This window comes from Anolis carolinensis, chromosome 3 (genome assembly GCF_035594765.1).
Source record: "Anolis carolinensis isolate JA03-04 chromosome 3, rAnoCar3.1.pri, whole genome shotgun sequence".
Classification (NCBI taxonomy): Eukaryota; Metazoa; Chordata; class Lepidosauria; order Squamata; family Dactyloidae; genus Anolis; species Anolis carolinensis.
The window spans coordinates 287,618,407-287,639,549 of NC_085843.1; the positions used below are offsets into that span (position 1 = coordinate 287,618,407).

The following is a 21,143-nucleotide window of genomic DNA, read 5'->3' on the forward strand; positions in this document are numbered from 1 at the left end:
CAGCTTTGCAGAACAAATAGCACAGGAACTTTTACTAAATCCAAGTGATCAACATAGCAATGATATTTACAGTAGTCTTACAGAAATCAGCAGTTATAGGCAATCCTTTCTTAGTCCATGAATCTGCTTCAGTGAAGATCAGTAGCAAACAAGGCCTCAGAAATAGACAGGCCTCTCTGAGTGCAGAGCCATCTTCTTTCCAGCCAGTACTCAGTAGACTCACACACAGAGAGAGAAACCTGTTCAAAATGGTTCTCCAGCAGCAGGATAGCAACAGTTACAAACCAATTCCCCAGGTCCTTGCAAACTCGGCCAATCGGCTTCATTCATGTTTTTCCAGTTAACACACATTTAGTATTTTTACAAACCCTGACAGAAGGGATCTCACTCTTAGTGGACCACAAGGTGAACATGAGTCAGCAGTGTGATGCGGCAGCTAAAACGGGCAATGTGATTCTAGGTTGTGCCATGAGGAGGATAGTGTCTAGATCAAGGGAAGTCATGGTCCCAATGTTGCGGAATTTCGTTTGGACGCGGTGAAGAAAGCAGACTGACAGCAGAAGTTGTCTTCAAGATAGTTTACTTTTGGCCAAGAGCAGGTGACAATGTTAGCTAATGCCCAGAAAATGCAATGCCACACCCTGCCTGTAGTGGCTTTCCAATTTATACAATTTTACAGAAGCATGCGCAGAAAGCTAACTGACAATGGAATTTGCTGACTATTATAATCCTTTTGGACCTGCGTAGTTGCCTTGTAACTTATATAACTCATTACTCATCACATCAGGTGAAGTGTCCATAGTTTGCTCCATGTATGCACTATCCTCAGGTGACATGTTTATAGTTCATCCTACGTATGCATCATCCAGCAGCCAAATCATTACTGCAGTTTGCATGACCTTATATTGTGAGCAAAGAGCAAATGTCAGGCAGAACATGTCCTGTCGACACTTTCATGGAAAAACAAGGTTTTTGAGTAAGGGTCATCTAGGTAACTGATTTTTAGGGTCTTTAAATAAAATATTCAAGAGCTGCTCCATTACCAATCTATTCTTCTCCTTTGGTCAGAACTCCCCTGGAACAAAACCATACCCTGTTCTGGGCAAAGCCACTCAAGAAGGAGGTGGACAACATGGAAGGTCCAATGAAGCAATGGAGCAATGGGATCAAATTACAAGAAAAGAGATTCCAACAAAACATTAGGAAAAACCTCCTGGTGATTAAGTTTTGGGGTAGATGTCAAGCCATGGTCAACTACAACTCTTTGGTGTCTGAATAAATCTTTCCTGTGGTCCATCCTGAAATCTCCTACGATTCATCTCCAGAGGATGACCCTATAATCGGCGTAATAACTATTATGAGAAAAAGAGGAAATGCAACCTCACTTCAAAACACAAAATTTTGAGGGCTCACTTCCATCCTGTGATGCCTTGTCTCCCTGCTTCCTCACCTTCCTCCCCAGGTGTGCAAATCCCTCCTTTCTTTCTTTCTTTGACCTGCAGAAGCCAGAATTCCATGTGCATCCTGTTGCTTATGGTGCCAGAGAAGAGAAAGGGGAAAAAGCCACAAGGAAGGGACTTAGGTGAGAAGGAATGTTTGACTAGCTGTCCGGGAGGCGGAACAGGTTTCTCAGCCGTGGGTTTTGTGGGGAAAGGCGTGTTCCTCTCTCCTTAAAGGCAGGCAGGTGCATCAATGAGGGAGGTCATTGCCGCCCTGAGTTCAGGCCCGTTGCAGATGCAGAGAGAGTCTTCCAGAGTGAGTGACAGCTGTCAATCTGGATGGGAGGGAAGCCTTTGCTGGACCGGCACCATGCCCTGCTTGGCCAAGGGACCGAGGAGGAGATGGTAAGAGGCTCCCTGGCACCTTCTTCCCAAAGGCAGGAGATTCCCAGGCATTTCTAAACCCTGGTGACTTTGGCTCTTGCAGGAGGGAGATTTGGGGCGCATCTACACTCTAGAACGAATGCAGTTTGACATCATTTAAACTGCCATGGCTCAATACTGCAGAGTTTTAGTTCCATGGGGTACAAGCACTATTTGACGGAGAAGACAGAAGATCTTGCAAAACTGCAACTCCTGGGAATCCTCAGCATCAAGCCATGGCAGTTCAAGTGTTGTTGAACTGCATTAAATCTACAGTGCAGATGCACCCTTATCCACATGCAAATGGATTGGCAAATGGAGGATGGAAACTAGAGGATGGTAACCCAGAATGTTGTCTCCCACTGGTGTTGATCAAGGAACTGGCATTATTGGATGGATGGAGATGGGCATTGATGACCCAACAAAAGGGCAAGAGCAGCTCCATCAAGCCATGGTTGTGGTCTCTCCAGGGTTTCCATGCCCAGCCATTGAGGTCCTTTCTGGCATGAGGAGGGCCTCTCGCTTGGGCCATTATCAGCCATGGTTTGCTTATGGCTAGAAGTCTCAGCTGCTCTCACTTTCCCTCTTAAGAAACAAGGTCCTTGTCTGAGGCATGTGGTTCACCCAGGAATATCTGAGGCATGCAAAGGCATGAGTGAGGATGTTCAGCTTTAGTTGAATGAAGAGCCACAGATGGGCACTCGGTGGGAGAAACATCTTTGCTTCTGTATATCTGTAATGTCCTTTATGTGGTGCTGCCCTTGCAAGAACCTTGGGACCTTCAGTCAGTCGAGAAGATCACAACAGAGCCCAGGGCTGGCATTCAGAGGCGCATTAACGGCCATGCATCATGGTGCATCTACACTGCAGAATGAATGCAGTTTGACACCATGCTAACTGCCTGGCTCAATGCTATGAGATCCAGGAAGTTGTAGTTTTACAAGAGCTTTAATTCCTCTACCAAAGAGTGGTAGTGCCTCACCAAACTACAACTCCCTGGACACCATAGTATAGAGCCAGGGCAGTTACAAGTGGGACCAAACTGTGTTCACTCTACCTTGTTGGTGCACTGAGAGAAGGTTATGGACCTTACAAACCCACAAATCTCAGGATTCCATAGTATTGAGTTATATATAGGTAACAATAGGTACTCTGGGATCCTAAGCTGAGTCTGGGAGAGGAATGCCTCCCAGTCCCCATTACATCAGATGTTTACCAATGGGTCTTAATATTAATATTAATATTACTACCAACAGTTACTCTGGGATCCTAAGCTGAGTCTGGGAGAGGAATGCCTCCCAGTCCCCATTACATCGGATGTCTACCAATGGGTCTTAATGTTAATATTAATATTAATATTAATAACAACAGTTACTCTGGGATCCTAAGCTGAGTCTGGGAGAGGAATGCCTCCCAGTCCCCATGACATCGGATGTGTACCAATGGGTCTTAATATTAATATTAATATTACTACCAACAGTTACTCTGGGATCCTAAGCTGAGTCTGGGAGAGGAATGCCTCCCAGTCCCCATTGTATCAGATGTTTACCAATGGGTCTTAATATTAATATTAATATTACTACCAACAGTTACTCTGGGATCCTAAGCTGAGTCTGGGAGAGGAATGCCTCCCAGTCCCCATTACATCGGATGTCTACCAATGGGTCTTAATATTAATATTAATATTAATAACAACAGTTACTCTGTGCAAAGGGACTATGAACGTCTAAGGCTCTTTCAGGCAGGGGGAATCATTTTATCCCACCCGCTGCCCCAAATTTGTAAAGAACTAATATCGACTGCCACCAGTTTGGAAAGATGCAACCACCAAAGACTCAGGGAGGAGACCTTTTCCTGTGTTTTTCCTTTCTTCTTCTTATTCACTTTAGATGGTAGCGGAACTTGGGTTAGAATATATGCGACAGAGGCTTGGATGTTGAAAGAACAATAACAAGTTTATCTTAGGTACTGAATTAGTGATGTTACATGTATCCCGTCGTCTGCCACCAATTTGCGAAGATGCAACCACCAAAGACGCAGGGAGATGTTTACTTTTACTTTAAAGGGTAGCGTAACTTAGTTTAGAATATATGCGACAGAGGCTTGGATGTTGAAAGAACAATAACAAGTTTATTCAGGAACAAGCTTGGTGGTTACAAAAGATGTTTCACTTAGAGGTATTCTTATTAACAGTTACAATACTAGAAGGAGATGAATCAAACTCTCCAAAGTATCACGTCTTTTACTTAGAGTAATTAAAACCTATTCCTCTGCCCCTTTCCAACTGCCACTTCAATGGATCTCTGTGAGTCCAGCTGGGATTGGTTCCCAAAGTCTGAAACTTGGACTATCCAATGACTTCAAACCACAGTCACCCCTGTGATATACTATCACAGATTCTCTGTGCCTTTCCAGGACACAGACTACATTAAATAAGTCACCAAACTTATATAAAACCAACTCAAAATGAACAATTGAGTCTCCTTGATCCCATCAACCTAGAATCAATCTTCCCTGTGCCTCATCAGAGCACAGACTGAACTCTTTTTAAAACATTCCCTCCTTTTTCATCCAGCTAGCTCCACCCCTTTCTTGCTAGCTTTGAAATAGTTACATTTCTACAGAAGCAGCTACGTTTCTATGGCAACCTGCCTCAGAATGCTGAGCTGGCTACCATCCCCCACACACTGGTAACTCTAATACTTACCCATCTGTAAATCAAAATTCATACTTCATTACACTCTGGGATCCTAAGCTGAGTCTGGGAGAGGAATGCCTTCCACTCCCCATGACATCGGATGTGTACCAATGGGTCGTAATATTAATATTAGTAACAATAGTTACTCTGGGAGCCTAATCTGAGTTTGAGAGAGGGTTGCTTCCCCATGACAGATGATGTGTGCCAATGGTTGTTAATTTTTTTTTTTCGTGTCAGAAGCAACCAGAGTTGCTTCTGGAGTGAGAGAATTGGCCGTCTGCAAGGACGTTACCCAGGGGACGTTGCCCGGATGTTTTGATGTTTTTACCATCCTTGTGGGAGGCTTCTCTCATGTCCCCGCATGGAGCTGGAGCTGATAGAGGGAGCTCATCCGCACTCTCCCCAGGTGGGATTCGAACCTGGCAGCTTTCAGGTCAGCAACCCAACCTTCAAGTCACTTAGTCCACTGCGCCATCTGGGGGCTCCTATGGGTGTTAATAATAATAATAATATTCATAACAATAGTGTGCTGGGGAAGACCCAAATGTTTTAAAAGCTGGTGGGCTAAAAGAGGTTGAAATGCCCTCATGTGTGGCGATTTTCACCCCTCTAGCCAGATGAAAATTCGTATCATATAGGCGGCCCATTTTCGTTAGCGGGACACGAATGAGACTACGTAAAATGAACAGCAATTCCATACAAACGCATACTACTAATAGTTCAAATGAGGTCAAACTTCATTCAGTCTTTAATCTTTGCAAAACTACAACTCCCAGGATGCTAGTGTTTTACAAACATGTAAATGATTGTTTGCATGAAATTATTCCTTTTTTTTGGCCATGCCATGGCATCCGCAGTCAAATGACAGCTTCATGGCTGCAGCCTGACTAGTGTTCCTGTTGTGTGCCAAAGGTGTGCATTCCTGGATGGGGTGTAACTATCTGGAGTATCACTTACTTCATTGGAAAGGTGGAAACTGTGCATGACTCCCCATCATGATACACAAGACCAGCCTTGAGCAGAAAGGTGGAAGAGTGTAACTATGGGGTAAACTCTCCAAAGGCATAAGAGTCGCATAAAGAGACAGAGAGAAACCCTGCAGCATCTTTGAGGCAAACAAAGGAAAAGAGGTTTGCAACACAAACCTTTGCAGCTTCGAATGGCTTCATGAACCTGCTTCCCAGGTGCACCACTTAACTACGTGAATAAATTTGCATGGGAAAGCAGCATGGTGCAGTGGTTTCAATGCTGGACTAGGACTGTGGAGATCAAGGTTCAAATCCCTGCCCAGATATGGAAACCCACTGGATAACTTTTGGGAAGTCACACTCTCTCGGCCTCTGAGGAAGATGAACAAACCTTGCTAAGAAAACCCCACAAGAGCCTTAGGGTCACCATAGGTCAGAAATGGAATAGTATCATAGCAATCACTAGGTAGGCTCAGATGTAATGGATCCAAAGTAAAAGCAGGGCTGGTGATGGTCATTCTTTGCCTGTTGGCAGACCCACAAAGGAGGAAAAATACTCTCTAAGTATGCAATCTCTACCAAGGAAATGTGCAAAGCAGAGGAATGACGCATGGCTTCTTGGTGGAAATGGATGGACTGGGACACACAAAAGGGGTTTGTTTACAAAGAAAATGAAGCTTGTGAATGCTTAATTTTTTTTTTTCGTGTCAGGAGCAACCGGAGTTGCTTCTGGAGTGAGAGAATTGGCCGTCTGCAAGGATGTTGCCCAGGGGATGCCCGGATGTTTTGATGTTTTTACCATCCTTGTGGGAGGCTTCTCTCATGTCCCCACATGGAGCTGGAGCTGATAGAGGGAGCTCATCCGCACTCTCCCCGGGCGGGATTCGAACCTGGCAGCTTTCTGATCAGCAACCCAACCTTCAAGTCACGAGGCTTTTATCCCCTAGGCCACCGGAGGCTCCTAATACAATGCTTAAATTACATGAGCCATAAATGTTGGAAACGGAGTCCATCTAGAACTTGAACCAAGTTGCATTTTGTGACCCAATGCGCTCCTATTGTATCCCTTTGCTGTTCTACATTTGCATAACATCATAGCAGATAACTTTTAGAAGTCTCCTTCTTATGTTGTTGTTGTTGTTGTTATTGTTGTTGTTGTTGTTATTCAATTACAATACAGTTAAAATATATAGGGAAGACAGACAAATGGTCATTAAAGACATATATCTTTTATACTAGCTTTGCCCGGCCACGCGTTGCTGTGGCTTATGGGAATCCTTATGGAATAGCAGTGAATAGCCTTGCAGTCTCAAAGCCTGGTCGTTTTCTGGAGTAGCTGGAGCTTTTTGTTGTATGAACATAGAGGCATGGGTGAGAGGTTGTGCTGCCAAGTTTAGTGTTTCTGGGATGTGTAGTTTTGTTGTTTTGTCCTAGGCCGAAATTTCATTACCCTTTTATATATATAGATATGTGTTTTAATGACCTTTTGTCGGTCTTCCCTGTGTATTTTAACTGTATTGTAATGTAAATGTGTAGGATTGTTATGAGAGACAGAGATAATTATGTTAATGTGTGATATTATGTTAATGTGTAAGATTAAACACATTAACATAATATTTATGTCCTCTTCTACCTGTGCCTGGGGGCATGTCTACACTGTAAAATGAATGCAGTTTGACCCCACTTTGGCGGCTGCTATGGCTGAATGCTATGGAACCCTGGGAGGTGTAGTTTGTTGAAGTCCCATTACTCTTTGACAAAAAGCCCTTGCAGAACTGCAACTCCCATTATTCCACACATTAAGCCTTGGTTGTTAAGAGTGTGGTGAAAATGCAGTGTAGAAGATGAACTCAAGGAAATGTTCTCAGTTATTTTGCAAGAGGAATTAGAGAATTATTCTCCAGAATTACTCTGGAGCCACTATCTAGAAGTTTCAAAATCTGAATGTCACAATCTTCTTAATTAACTCGATGTTGCTTGGCACCTTTGCCTACAGCTCTTCTTTGGTTTCATCCTTTAGTTTCGGAAGTCGTTGACCCTAATTAAGATGAAAGTTCTCGTAAAAGCTATTAAGGAAGATTAAGAGAGACTGCTTGAAACCTTCTTTACATTTATAGAATACTTTGCATTAATACTTTGCATTAATAGAGAAAACAGTGGGAGATACTTGCAACCAGACTTTAGAGCAGGCATGGGCAAACTTGGGCCCTCCAGGTGTTTTGGACTTCAACTCCCACCATTCCTAACAGCCTACCCGGCTGTTAGGAATAGTGGGAGTTGAAATCCAAAACACCTGGAGGGCCCAAGTTTTATTGCGCCAAATTGCTATGTGTGTGTGTGTAAAGAAATCCTTGCAAAGTTGCTCGCAAAAGATCTCTGCAAAAAGGGAGCTGAGTTTTTGCAGAGGCAAGCCACGCCTCAAACAATGTATCAGTTTGCTGGCAGATGGCTGGGTTTGTCAGTTGGTAATCTGAACTTGCAGGGAGAGCACAGAAATGGAGAAGCTCTCTAGCTACGGTCAAGTAGCAGTTTGAATATGCTATGCTGTAAATAGAATGCTGATGTTATTGATCTTGTGCAACTACATGGACATTGTACGATTGCAGAACTGTTTTATATTTCAACTCAACAAGCAAGAGTAAAGTTCATTTGTTCTTTCAATTCCTCTGCCTGGTGTGAGTCTTTTGCATATGGTGTTAACTGGACGCTGCTGGATTCCGCTATACTCGCTAACAAGTTTGCCCATGCCTGCTTTCGAGACCACGCAATTCATTTTCAGGATTCATTTCCAGAATAGATCTTTTCTGAATGCCTAGGACCACGACTCAGCTCGTAAAGAATAGTGACATTAAACAAAGAATAGTAATAATAATATTTCAGACCACAATGTCCCTGAAAACAGAGCAAAGGCATCTTAGATGGAGATCTAATGAATATCCAAATTAGGAGGAGCAGGAAACACCCCGGAGAACAGGATCAGAATCCAAAATGGCTTTCACAGGTTAGAAAGTTGGGCCAAAACTAACAAAATTCGCTAACTAACAGAGAGAAATGTATGGTGATTTATTCTGACAATAAAAAGGAAAGGCACAGAGATGGGCTGGATGACAGCTGGCTTGGAAACATTCCATATGAAAGGGATCTAGGAGTCTTGGGAGACCACAAGCTGAACATGAGCCAAGAGTGTGATGCAGCAGCTTATAAAGCTAATATAGCGTCTGGATCAAGGACAGTCATGGTCTCACTCTCTTGTGCTTTATTCGGATCCTTGAGGAGTCTTCTTTCTTCTCTGGAGGCTTTGAAGCAAAGGCTGAAGGGTCATCTGTCGGGAGGGCTTGGATTGCACTTTCCTACACAGCAGAAGAGAAGAGGGCTTTTAGGTTCCCTTCCGATGAATGATTGAGCATTGATCTTTAATCCCATTTAGGAAATATTTGGCTACAGGACCCAGGCCTTCCGGAGGGCCCTTTGCATTGCCGGCTACCTCTTCTCCTGCGGAGCCCTTCTGCTCTTCTTCTACTGGAAGCCGAACTGGGACGTCTGGGCCAACTGTGTTCCCTGCGACCTGGAGGAGGCCGATATTGTATTGTTAAGGGCAACAGTAAGTGGACTTGCCACTAGTATGCATTTGCATCCATGTATGTTATAGCTGTCAAGGGTTAATTCGTCACCCTGATTTATTGATGAGTCACACCTTCTTCTCACCAGTCAGACCACTTAAGCATTGGCGAAAGTGGCACCAACAAACGACACCTCAGTCGTAAATTATCTGCTGATCCCAGCAGTTCTAAACTTTTATTTACAGACTATATACAACTCTAAACACCATCACTATCAGGACACATGATCCTCGGCAAGGGCAAAGCATGGCGAGTCCTCTCACCAAGCCGTCTGCTATCAGTGCTAGCAGGCACCTCCCAACATTCCACAGTTCATGACGAATGTTCTGTCCATGCAGTTGAAACAGAAGTCTTGACCCATTGGCCCTGCAGGCAATCAATCAGGGCTGGCATGTAATTAACTCATGTGCTGCTGGAAAGCTTGCCGGAACACATAGACGCAATCCAACAGCAACAATTGATTTAACATTTCACACTATAACAACAAAAACACTAACAATAGCTCAGGTGGGTTCTCCTCCATGTTTGTGTCTACCTCCATTAGTCTCCGAAGGGGACTCAGGGCGGATCACATTACACATATAGGCAAACATTCAATGCCTTTTAACATAGAACAAGGACAAACAAGCATAGGCTCCGAGCGGGCCTCGAACTCATGACCTCCTGGTCAGAGTGATTCATTGCAGTGATTAATTGCAGTTGCTCTCCAGCCTGCGCCACAGCCCAAGCCCATTAAGGAGGGTTCTCATCCATTGTGTGGTATTAGAAATGTGTCCAGTTTCCCTGGAGGTTACATGCATGACTCTTGCTTCTAGAGCTATATCATTCCTGCTCTAGCAAGAGTTTGATGTTCTCCAATAGCTTCCCTCCAAGATAGCTCACCCCTTCTTTCTGCCTTTCTCTCCTGAGGATGAATTCCGGAGATACAAGAGGAAGAAGGTGATCTCCCTCGATCTGCAACATCTTCTGGACAGTGAGAAACCGGAGCAGCTCTTCGGCGAAGACCAGGAATCTGTCATCCACAGAGCCATCACCCGGCCTGGAGGCAAAGTAAGTATTTCTTGCAATCAAAGAGTTAAACCAGATAATGAGCTCAAGATGTGGCAAACATTATAGTTCATTTCTACTCCTCATTCAAGGGCTCCTGCCCCTGAAAGTGCTTGAATGCAGGACAATCCCTGCATCTCTAGGCACTTTCTTGGTCCTCCAGTGCAGCTCTTAAGATCTTCTTGGATCAGACGTGTTACCATACATTCGGATTTGCTATTTATTTATTTATTTACAGTATTTATATTCCGCCCTTCTTTCTCACCCCGAAGGGGACTCAGGGCGGATTACAATGAACACATATATGGCAAACATTCAATGCCAACAGACAAACAACATATATAGACAGACACAGAGGCATTTAACATTTTTTCCAGCTTCACGATTTTGGCCACAGGGGGAGCTGTTGCTTCACTGTCCACTAGTGGCTGTACTTTCTCATTCCTTTCCTCGTGTTTTGCTGGCAGTTTTGTGATGTTGTAAATTAGTTAAATTAGTCTCCCACATAAAGCGTACCTAAATTTCCCTACTTGACAGATGCAACTGTCTTTCGGGGCTGCATAGGTCAACAGCAAGCCAGGCTATTTAATGGTCGGGGGCTTAACCCAACCTGGGCTTCGAACTCATGACCTCTCGGTCAGTAGTGATTTATTGCAGCTGTTTACTAGCCAGCTGTGCCACAGCCCGGCCCCTATCAGTCATGGCTTTCAATATCCATGCAAATTTCTGATGTAGGGTGAGGTTGAGCTATCAGCCCTATCGTATCTCCTCCCAAGAGAAACACGAAGCTAGAATGAGCCCTGAATGTGATCAGGAAGGCAAAGGTAACTGACAGTATCTTTGACCCAAAGGACTACCAAGCCCAGCCCCACCTTCAGCCCAAGCTCCTCACAACCCTGGTCAAGATAGAGAAAGATCATTCCAACCCTCAGTATTGTATAGAAGAGTTACTCAAAGTGTGCATGAGCAATACCTAATGCATTCATGGTGATCCATATCTGATGCCAATGTGACCAACACAGAATGTATTCATTTGGTTGTTTAAATTGATCTCTCTCAGGATCTGGCTCTGTATGTAGCCATGACTTTGGCTGGTTGATCTGTGAACATGGAACGATAGAATCCTAGAGCTGGAAGGGACCCCTAAGGCCATCCAGTCCAGCTCCTTTTGCCCACAAAAGAAAACACAACCCAAACACTTCTTGCATCAATGCTATGGAAATCTGGGAGTTCTAGTTTCATTATTGAGAAATTAGATCCCAAAATTATGAATTATGAGGCACAGCTCCATGGGGACATACAGCACACCTGCCATGCCTTTTCCATTTTGCCTTGTAATCACCTCTCATGAACTGCCTTGGATTGTTGCCCAACATACCTAGACTCCAGAAACAATTCCTCAAATTATCGTAATCCTTTCACAATGAACGTGGAGACCCAAAGGGAGTACACAATGGACTTGCGTCAGCACCCCGGGCCCTTTTTCCTGTTTCACCTGATATGATCTGGGTTGTCTGCGGGAATGTTTCCTCTCCAAAACTAGACCCATCTTTGTGGCACCCATTGAGATGGCTATTTACTTAAGCACCCTTTGTTTATCTGGACTAACACCATTGTATCAACGGTAACTAGGATATTAAGCCTATCACACTATGTTACAAAATCTGGGGAAAAAATCTGTTCCTGGTTTGAAAGTGTCATTTCATGTTTAATTGTGCGGTATTTAGTTTGAAAGTAGTTGTTCTACTCCAGAAACTCAATTAGTGGCTGCCACAAACTAGGTTGAATTGGTTAAGACTCTATGAAATATATTCGTTGAAAAACTAGAGAAGAAAGTGCTGCAGAATGTCTCTCCCGAAGAAACAAAGTTTTAGCAGTTTGATAAACTTTTTCCATGTATTTATGATAGAACCAATTAGGAAATGACATTTATAACCCAGGAACAAAAATCCTGTTATGTAGTGTCAATTGTTCTGCCACATTCTTTTCTGTTTGCACCCTTCTTGTGGGCGGGTCAATAAACAGGCAAATTCTTCAAATAATCGAATGATAGTTTAATAAAGTTTCCCATCACAACAATCAACAATGACATTGTAGGAAATCCTGGATCAACCATGGAATGGACCCTAGCCAGACACTTTCTGGACCAATCAAGAACTAGTGTGGTAGACTTGGATAGATGTCGAATGTCATAAATACACTCTGTATTCACAATTCTGCTATGTCAGGTCTTTGGAGGACTTTCTCCGCTGACATCCTCTCTGGCCATTGATAATAAAACCTCTGATTTTGCCTTCAGCCCATTTATGATTTATCTGGTCCTTTGGAAGCTGGGCCCAGAATCCGAGCTTCTTGCAGAAGCTGAAATCACATCCCTCTTTGGCAAAAAAAAGACTCAAGACGTTATGAAACTACAACCCCCAGGGTTTTATTGTATTGAGCCACAGCATTTAGTGGTGTCGATATGGCTTAGATGAGTCCCCAGAAAGCAGCTTCCATAAAGGATTGCTGTCAAGGCATACCTGAGGGTAGCACTGGCCGTGGTGTCAAACTGCATTAATTTGGCAATGTAGATACACCATTACGTGTTCCTAATGCCTTTTCAATGTGTCTTGCAGGTGAGGTACATCCAGGTGCAAAAACTCCGCTACATCTGGGATGTTCCCGGAAAGGCCTTTGTCAGAGTTGGGTGAGTTCAAGGCTAACTAAGCACAAAAATAAATAAAATATTTGAAAAATTACCTGACTTCTCTCTGTGCCCTTTCTTTCTCCCCTTTTTCCAGGTCGCTTGAGGACAGCAACACGTGCTATCAGATACACCAGAAATTTGGAGACGGGCTGACCCGGAGGCAGAGAGAACTCAGGTGTGACCAGTCATTGGGTGCATCTGCACTGTAGAATGAATGCAGTCTGACCCCACTTTTAGTGCCATGGCTCCATGCTATAGGATCCTGGGAACTGTAGTTTGGGGAGACACCAGCCCTCTTTGGAGGAGAAGGCTCAAGGCCTTGGAAAACTACATCTCCCTCTTGGCTTTCTTTTTAACCTACTTCTGCTTAGCTGGTGGTTGGGATATGGCTGAAATTGTGTAACTCCTCAATCAAATATCACCATGAGCACCAAGTTAGTAGAAAACTTCGGGCAAACATCATGGCCCAAAGGATATTGATGTAGCCCCACAAAATGTGATGTTGGTGCTGAAGAGCTTGAAATGTTATCTTGTCCTGGGTTACTGGCTAGGAATGGGATGAAAGATGTGCTCCCGAGGAGATTATACAAGGAAGTTTCTGTCAGGAGTGCTTTGCTTGTGTCTTCCTGCCTGGCAGGAGAGCGTTGGACTAGATGACCCTTAGATGCCCCTTCCAACCTTACAAGTCTGTGATTCTATGATTGGGCCATGAATTCTGTAGCCTGAAGCCCTGGTCAATTCCGAGGCAGGGAAGGGAAAATTGTGTCAGACCCTGGAAGTTCTTGGAATAAAGGCAAGTCCTTGGAAACAGCTTTATTTTCCTTCTTTCCACAGGCTATAGAAAGAGAGTTCTGACTAGTTCCATCCAAATGGGGTGTATATCATCTAGGTGACCCATGACCCCTCCCACTGTCTATTCCTAACGGCTACATTCCATTCTCTCAGAACATACTACATTTCCAGATAGTTCTTATCAGAGGCCAGAGCTTTCCTCCCTTTTCCAACGTATTGGCATGGGGTGGACAAGGCAGCTCACTGTCGTTGGTATGGACACATCCTGACACCATTTTCTGAACTGGCTTAGTGACCTTCTAAAGCTGCAACAGTTAGATCACCATCTCACTTCCAAAGAAAACCCTTGCTTGTTGTGAGGAATCATGAGGTCCATTCCTGTTCTGTTGTCCCTTTTCCAAGGAGAGTCACAGCTTCTCTTCCGTCCTTCTCTCTTTCTTAGGAAGTTGGTGTGTGGACCCAATGCCATCGAGATCGAAATCCAGCCCATCTGGAAACTGCTTTTCAAAGAGGTAACTGAGGATTGCCATTCCAGCCTCTTCTGGCTGCTCCTCCAAAAGGTTTCCAGGCTCCTTGGAGCCGCCTTTGCAGGTTGTAATGGAGTCATGCTCACAAAATGAGACCAAGTTGAGTTTGAACGCCATGCTCTGGCTCATAACACGATGTAACAAAATTAGAAACAAATTCTGTTCCTGGTCTGAAAGTGTTATTTCCTGTTTAATTGTGCAGTACTTACTTTGGAGTCCCATGTTAGTGCAGTGTTTTAAAACGCTGAGCTGCTGAACTTGCGGACTGAAAGGTCACAGTTTCAAATCCAGGGAGCGGAGTGAGCTCCCGCTGTTAGCCACAACTTCTGCCAACCTAGCAGTTCGAAAACATGCAAATGTGAGTAGATCAATAGGTATCGCTCCAGCGGGAAGGTAACGGTGCTCCGTGCAGTCATGTCAGTGACCACATGACCTTGGAGGTGTCTACGGACAACGCCGGCTCTTCAACCTAGAAATGGAGATGAGCACCAACCCTCAGAGTCAGACATAACTGGACTTAATGTCAGGAAAAAACCTTTACTTACTTTGAAAGTAGTTGTTCTATTCCAGAAACTTTGTTTTTGTGGCTTCCACAAACTAGGTTGAATTGGTTGAGACTCGATATTCATTGAAAATGTTTTTGCAACTTAATAAACCCTGCTGGTGCCTCCCATTGGTTCCCTAGGAGTGTCCGGTTGCCCCACACTGACGCCTTGGGCTCTGTCTTCTCTTTGTCAGATCCTGAACCCATTCTATGTCTTCCAAACCTTCTCCCTGACCCTCTGGATCTCCTTGGAGTACTATGAGTTTGCCTCGTTCCTCGTTGTCCTCTCCATCATCTCCATCGGGATCACTGTCTATGACCTTCGGCAGGTAAGGAAGATGTTCTATGTATTTTGAGGAATCACCCATATTCTCATCCTCCGTGAGAAAGGACATCCTGCCCTGCAGAATTAACACAGTTTGGCACCACTTCAAGTGCTGTAGCTCAATGTGATAGAATCCCAGGAATTGTAGATTTGCAAGGTCGTTAGCCTTCTCTGTAACGGAGTGCTGGGGCCTCACCAAACTACAACTCCCAGGATTAAAATGGTGCCAAGCTGTGTTAATTCTGGTTTTCTATTGAAAAACAAAAAGACTCTTGTGGGATATATGAGATTCTTGCACAAACAGATTTTGCAAAATATAACAGAGAGGGTTTTTCGTGCAAAATCATTCAGAACCCAGATGCAAAATTTTTAAAAGACCTCAAAAACAAGTCCCAAAAAGGAAAAAAAACCTGATCCTAATGTGCACAAAACTCTTCTGATTTTGTTTTGTAGACAACGCTTCAGAGTTTTGTTCTTGTGGACTAGAATGAGACCATTGAAGACTTTCATCCCAACCTATAATCCAAGCAGGGGGAAAATGCAAGCCCTTTAGAGGCCAATTAACTGCACTCTCCACATGCTCAGGGGTAATCCCACACATTTCAACTGCATTAACAACCAGCTATTAGCTCAAAATTGCAAACTGAATTGTTCAATGGCCAGCAGGAATGCCAGTGTTTTGGGCCTCCTAGATTACCTTTGCAAATAGCACAACCAATTGGTCTCCTAAGAGGGTTGCATGGCAATGTTGAAGTGAATAGTAAAACCAGGGTTGAGGGAGGGGTGGACTTCTTGCCCTTAAGGGACCCCTTCCAACTCTATACGTTGCTGTTTGGAAAGATAATGGCCAAGTGACTTTGCACAAGGAAGCGAGCACCAAGCAAAGAATGGTATGAGCATTTTCCTTGCAAAGTGGGGATCCTTAATGTGATATTCTGTTGCCCACCGGCTTGCAAAAATCACAAAGGCGCACGATTCGGTCCCTGTTCAGGTGCTTCACCCGTTCCCTTTTCTTCCTCCCAGCAATCCGTCAAACTTCACAACCTGGTAGAGGAGCACAACAAGGTCCGTGTCACCGCCTGGACCAAACATGAAGGTAGGTGTGGAGCCACCTTGCTCAGCTCTGCCCTCTTCTCCTGCCTGTTCTCTGCCACTCTGAAGGCAGTCATGTCAACTCAAAGTCTGCAGAAGCCCATGGAGGAGATCTTCTGGAGGTCCTTCTCTGCTCCTGACTCCTTCTGGGAGCAGGTCAAGCACCAGACTTGCTGGAAGCAGAGCCTGATGCCTCCAAATCATAAGAAGACAGTCAAGGCTAGGACACAATTTTTAGATGCATCAGTGTGTCCGTCTCTTAGAGTGGCCAAGGCACACGCAGGGGTCTAAGAGCAATGGTAGATGGTGACTCCTCATGGAAGATCACCAAAAGGCCTCCATGAAGCCTTAACAACAAGCTATTCCTGGTTTTTGTCTTTCCGCAGGTGGGCACCAGATGGAGTCCTGCCACTTGGTCCCGGGAGACGTCCTCCTCTTAGAAGGGCAGAAGCTCTCCTTGCCCTGCGATGCCATCCTCCTGGACGGAAGCTGCGTGGTCAACGAAGGCATGCTCACAGGTGTGCAATCATGCTCTTTGTCCTTCGCCTCTCCCCTTGCGCCTCTTTCCAAACAGGTGCTGCATCTGCCATCAAGGTCCTTTGGATGACTGCTTTGAGGAGCTGTTCCTGAGATGCCTTCCATAGATCCATAGAATAATAGAATTGGAAGAGACTGGGCTTCCTTGCAGAAGATGATGGCAGAGGGAAGGTTGAAGGGGAGGAAGGTGTGAGGCTTGAGTGCAAGGTGCTATTGCAGGGGGGCTTTCTTTGCTCTCCTCCTATGGTCCTACTGAGGATCACTGTCTTCCTTTGGTTCCCAGCCTGTGCTTTCCAAGATCCTGTTCTGCCTTTGCCCCAAAATTATTGCCCCAAAAGGAAGAAGTGACATTTTATGGACAGCAGCAAGATGAGCCCTCTATCTGGAAGCATCCATAGCATGAAATAGCCACATTTGACACAAGCCGTTCCATATCTAAGAACACATGTTCTTAGATGTTTTCCTCCTGCATGCCCTTCCCTCTGCCTCCTTTCCTTCCTTTGTGTCTCCATTTTGGCATTTCCCTGGGAAGGAACCTGTCCTGTTTTACTCTACAGAGCCCTGACCTTTAAAATGCTACAATGCTATGACACTATGATGCCATGATGGCATGACACCACACCAACCCCCACACCTCAATATGCTGGTTGGATTGCCCCATCCCAGGTGGACTAACCCATGGTGTGTGTATGGGCTTCCTTTGCAGGTGAGAGTGTCCCGGTGACCAAGACCCCTTTGCCCCAAGCGGACAACGTCCAGCCCTGGAAGAAGCACAGCCTGGAGGACCACCGGCGCCACGTCCTCTTCTGCGGCACAGAGGTCATCCAGACCAGGCCCAGCGGCAAAGAGCCGGTCAGAGCCATCGTGTTGCAGACAGGTGAGGGGTGTCATTCCACCATTTGAAGTAAACGTGGGCCAATTATGAGTAACCAGGCAGAGGTGTGGAGTAGGTCCTGCTGGAGAACTGCCTAAGTCATTGCACACGGGGATCCTGTCCTCATCTTGGACTGTGCAAACTGAAAGGCATCTGTTGTCCTTGTGTAGGGACCATAAGCCAGAAAATAGTAAACTTTTGCCTAACTTAGCTTTGTCTCTACATATATCATATAGCCTTTATATAGACAATATAAGCACTTTGTATGAACCAAAGTAGTATGTGCAACACAGGGCCTGCGCCCCTCCCTTCCTGTGGGCTGGTGCCTGCCTTCAGGAAGTTCCAGAGAGAGAAGAAAGCTCAGAGTAAACAAGTTAGGTCATTGGTCTCACTTGTGCCAAGTAGGTGGGGAAGGTGGGGAAGATCCTCAGCCATTGGTCAATTCTAGATAAGCCAAGATATAAAGTTCTTTGTTTGCTACACACATGTTGCAACGGCCATTTGCATGGTACGGACCCACACAATGTGGGTACCTACGGCTGTTTTGCCTTATCATCAGCTGTGATAATAATCAAAGGCTTGTTTTATTGCTCTCCTGGAATTCTCTCCTTTACTTCCCTTCTGGGCAAGTCCCAACACTTGAACAAACTGGGGACAAAGTCACAACAGCTGGATGATGTTTTCTTCCCAGATCCTTATGGTCCTAATAATATCTATCAGGTAAACTTTAAAGTGGGGTGAGAGAAAATCCAGGTGCTAATGACCATTTTGGATTGGAATCAGCCCCTCCAGAATATGGGCCCCTCTCCACTTCTGAAGGCATGTTCCTTGATAGCTCAGGGCAAGCAAACCTTGGCCAAGGGAAGCCACCTTCTCTCCCTTAAAGTTGGGCTCCCTGGACTGATGCGGGTTCACAAGCATTGGCTTCCTGCCAGCAGAGTTTCCAGGAGGGAAAGGAGCCTAGAATGAGCTGCTCCAATGTTTTCAGTCCTCACATTGACATTGTTTGAGACACCTAAAAACTGATTGTCAACCATCAGAATCTGGCCTAGTTGGAGTCAAGAGGTCCTGCTGGTGCTCAAGAAATGGAATGTCCCTTCCTTCTTGCTCTGCTTTGGGAAATCCCAGTCTAGCAGGAGAGATCCATACCCGTGTTTCTCCCCAAAGAGAGCTACTTGCACCCTTGATCCCCCTGAGAAGTGATCTCATCCATTGATGGTTCTCCCACAGGTTTCAACACGGCCAAAGGGGACCTGGTGCGGTCCATCCTCTACCCGAAGCCCCTCAACTTCAGACTCTACAAAGAGGCCTTCATCTTCATTGCCTGCCTGATCGTTCTTGGCCTCCTGATGATGATCTATTCCGTTTGTGTGTATGTAAAGAACAAGGTGGGTTTCAACAACGGATTTGTGATGACGCCACAAGTCTATCAGTGAGATCCCTGGTAGATGCCTCCAATATGGCCGAAGGGATGCGGATGATGGTTGGACAGAGCTCAGCTTGAAGCTGCAAAGCTGTGGGTGATTTGAGGATTCTTGATGTCCTTTGTTACCTGCATCGACATTGTAGAATGAATGCAGCATGACACTACTTAAAGTGCTGCCACTCAATGCTATGGAATCCTGGAAGCTGTAGTTTTACAAAGTCCTCACCCTTCTCTGCCTTCTCTTGGTGGGTCTGTAGATTTATAAGTTCTGTTTCTTCATCAGCTTCCCTATACAGTCCATGGTTTTCTTATTGCATGGTAAGAACACCTTTCTTCTAGGTGGATCTATATCTTTATTTCTGTGACTTGTTCTTGGTCTTGCTGCTCTTCTGATGTTCGCAGAAGAGGAACCATTAGCCTGTAGAGCCCTGATGATGGCGGTGATGATGATGATGATGATGATGATGATGATGATGGTGATGATGATGATATATTTCCCAGAGACCTGCAACAGAGACAGCACTGATGTCGGTGCTCCTCTTCAGTGGAATCGTCACTCCAGCCCTCCCGGCCGCCTTGACCACCAGCATCGTCTACGCCCAGCGGAGGTTGAAGAAGAGGAAGATCTTCTGCATCAGCCCTCAAAGGATCAACATCTGTGGGCAGCTCAACCTGGTCTGCTTCGACAAGGTGCAACGAAGGGAAGGGATACAGTTGATGGGATGAAGAAAGGCTTGCCTTCAACAACCCAGGGGAGAAGAGAGTGCTCAAGTGACTCCTCGCTGTGTCTTGGGCTGAGGAGGCCTTGGTTCAGATCATTTGGGAAGACCACCCTTTCTCCATCTCAGCCCCCCACCCCATCTGCCACAGAGGGAGGATAACAAGGGCCTTTCCAGGCTCACCCTGAGATATTTGTAGACATTTATGGGATTTGTTGTTGTTGTTAGCTGTCTTCAAGTTGATTGGGACTTAGGGGTATCCTATGGACCTCCATGCCCCATTGTTCTCAGGTCTTGCAAGTCAAGACAGTGTCCATGGCTTCTTCACCTGAGTCCCTTGAGCACAGTCTTCTTCTCCTCCTGCTCTTCATCTGACCTGTCTTTCCTAGTCTTTCTCATGATAGACTATGCTCAGCAGTTCTGGCTTCTGGGGAAGGCAACTCTGCCCCCCACAAAGAGACCCATTTCCTCCCAATGCCGGCCCCCCGACCTCCCCATCTTTCCTGGAGTCACACCCCAAAGATCCCTTTGCTTTTAAGAGGTCTGTGCATGACCTATTTTGCTGAACGGACCCAGGATCAGGCCCTTCTGACTCCATTATCTGTCTCTCCTCCAAATCCAGACTGGCACCTTGACTGAGGATGGGCTGAATCTCTTTGGCGTCGCCCCTTGCCAGGACGCAAGGTAAGACATGGGGCTAAAGGCACTCTCTATTCCTGATGCATTCAGGTTTGCAAAGGATTAGACTTGTTTGTGACCTTTTGGGAATGGGGGGTTTGGGAGGGGTCAGGACCCTTGAGGGGGTGGAATGGGTGAGGACTGAGTTCATGCAAAGGAGAGGCATTCTGCAGGAGAGTCTGGAACCCCGGTGCCCCCAACATTGTTCCTGGCAACATTGGCACTCCAAAATGCAGGAGAAGACTGGCCAGGTAGACAGAACCTCCAGCTGCATGGGCAATGAGGCTAGGTGGGCAAAAGGCCCCGTCCTTAGTGCCAGCTTCAATAGGGACTGTGCATTTCAACCGTGGCATTTCTCAAAATATTCTGATTTTGGTCCATTGTTGGACTTTGGGCTGTGGCGCAGCTGGTTAGTAACCAGCTGCAATAAATCACTACTGACCAGGAGATCAAGAGTTTGAAGCCTGGGTCGGGTTAAGCCCCTGACCACTAAATAGCCTGGCTGGCTGTTTACCTAAGAAGCCCGAAAGACAGTTGCATCTGTCAACTAGGAAATTTAGGTATGCTTTATACGGGAGGCTAGTTTAACTGTGGCTGGAATCAAGCATACCCTCATGAAGCTGGAAATGTTAAATTGCCTCTGTGTGTGTCTATACTGTATGTTGTTTGTCTGATGGCATTGAATGTTTGCCATATATATGTTCATTGTAATCCGCCCTGACTCCCCTTTGGGGTGAGAAGGGTG

General features: G+C 45.4%; 1 protein-coding gene across 1 annotated transcript in view; it reads left to right on the top strand.

Moving 5' to 3' along the window:
* Nucleotides 1-1,678: 1,678 nt before the first annotated feature.
* LOC103280848 (probable cation-transporting ATPase 13A5) overlaps nucleotides 1,679-21,143 on the top strand; it is a 63,211-nt gene continuing 43,746 nt past the window's right edge. Inside the window, 13 exon segments of the mRNA XM_062976947.1 lie at nucleotides 1,679-1,844; nucleotides 8,956-9,129; nucleotides 10,058-10,198; nucleotides 12,814-12,884; nucleotides 12,979-13,059; nucleotides 14,119-14,188; nucleotides 14,942-15,076; nucleotides 16,096-16,168; nucleotides 16,551-16,682; nucleotides 17,408-17,578; nucleotides 18,806-18,963; nucleotides 19,503-19,691; nucleotides 20,343-20,404. Coding sequence (XP_062833017.1) covers nucleotides 1,779-1,844; nucleotides 8,956-9,129; nucleotides 10,058-10,198; nucleotides 12,814-12,884; nucleotides 12,979-13,059; nucleotides 14,119-14,188; nucleotides 14,942-15,076; nucleotides 16,096-16,168; nucleotides 16,551-16,682; nucleotides 17,408-17,578; nucleotides 18,806-18,963; nucleotides 19,503-19,691; nucleotides 20,343-20,404 — 1,523 coding nt within the window. The 5' untranslated portion in view covers nucleotides 1,679-1,778.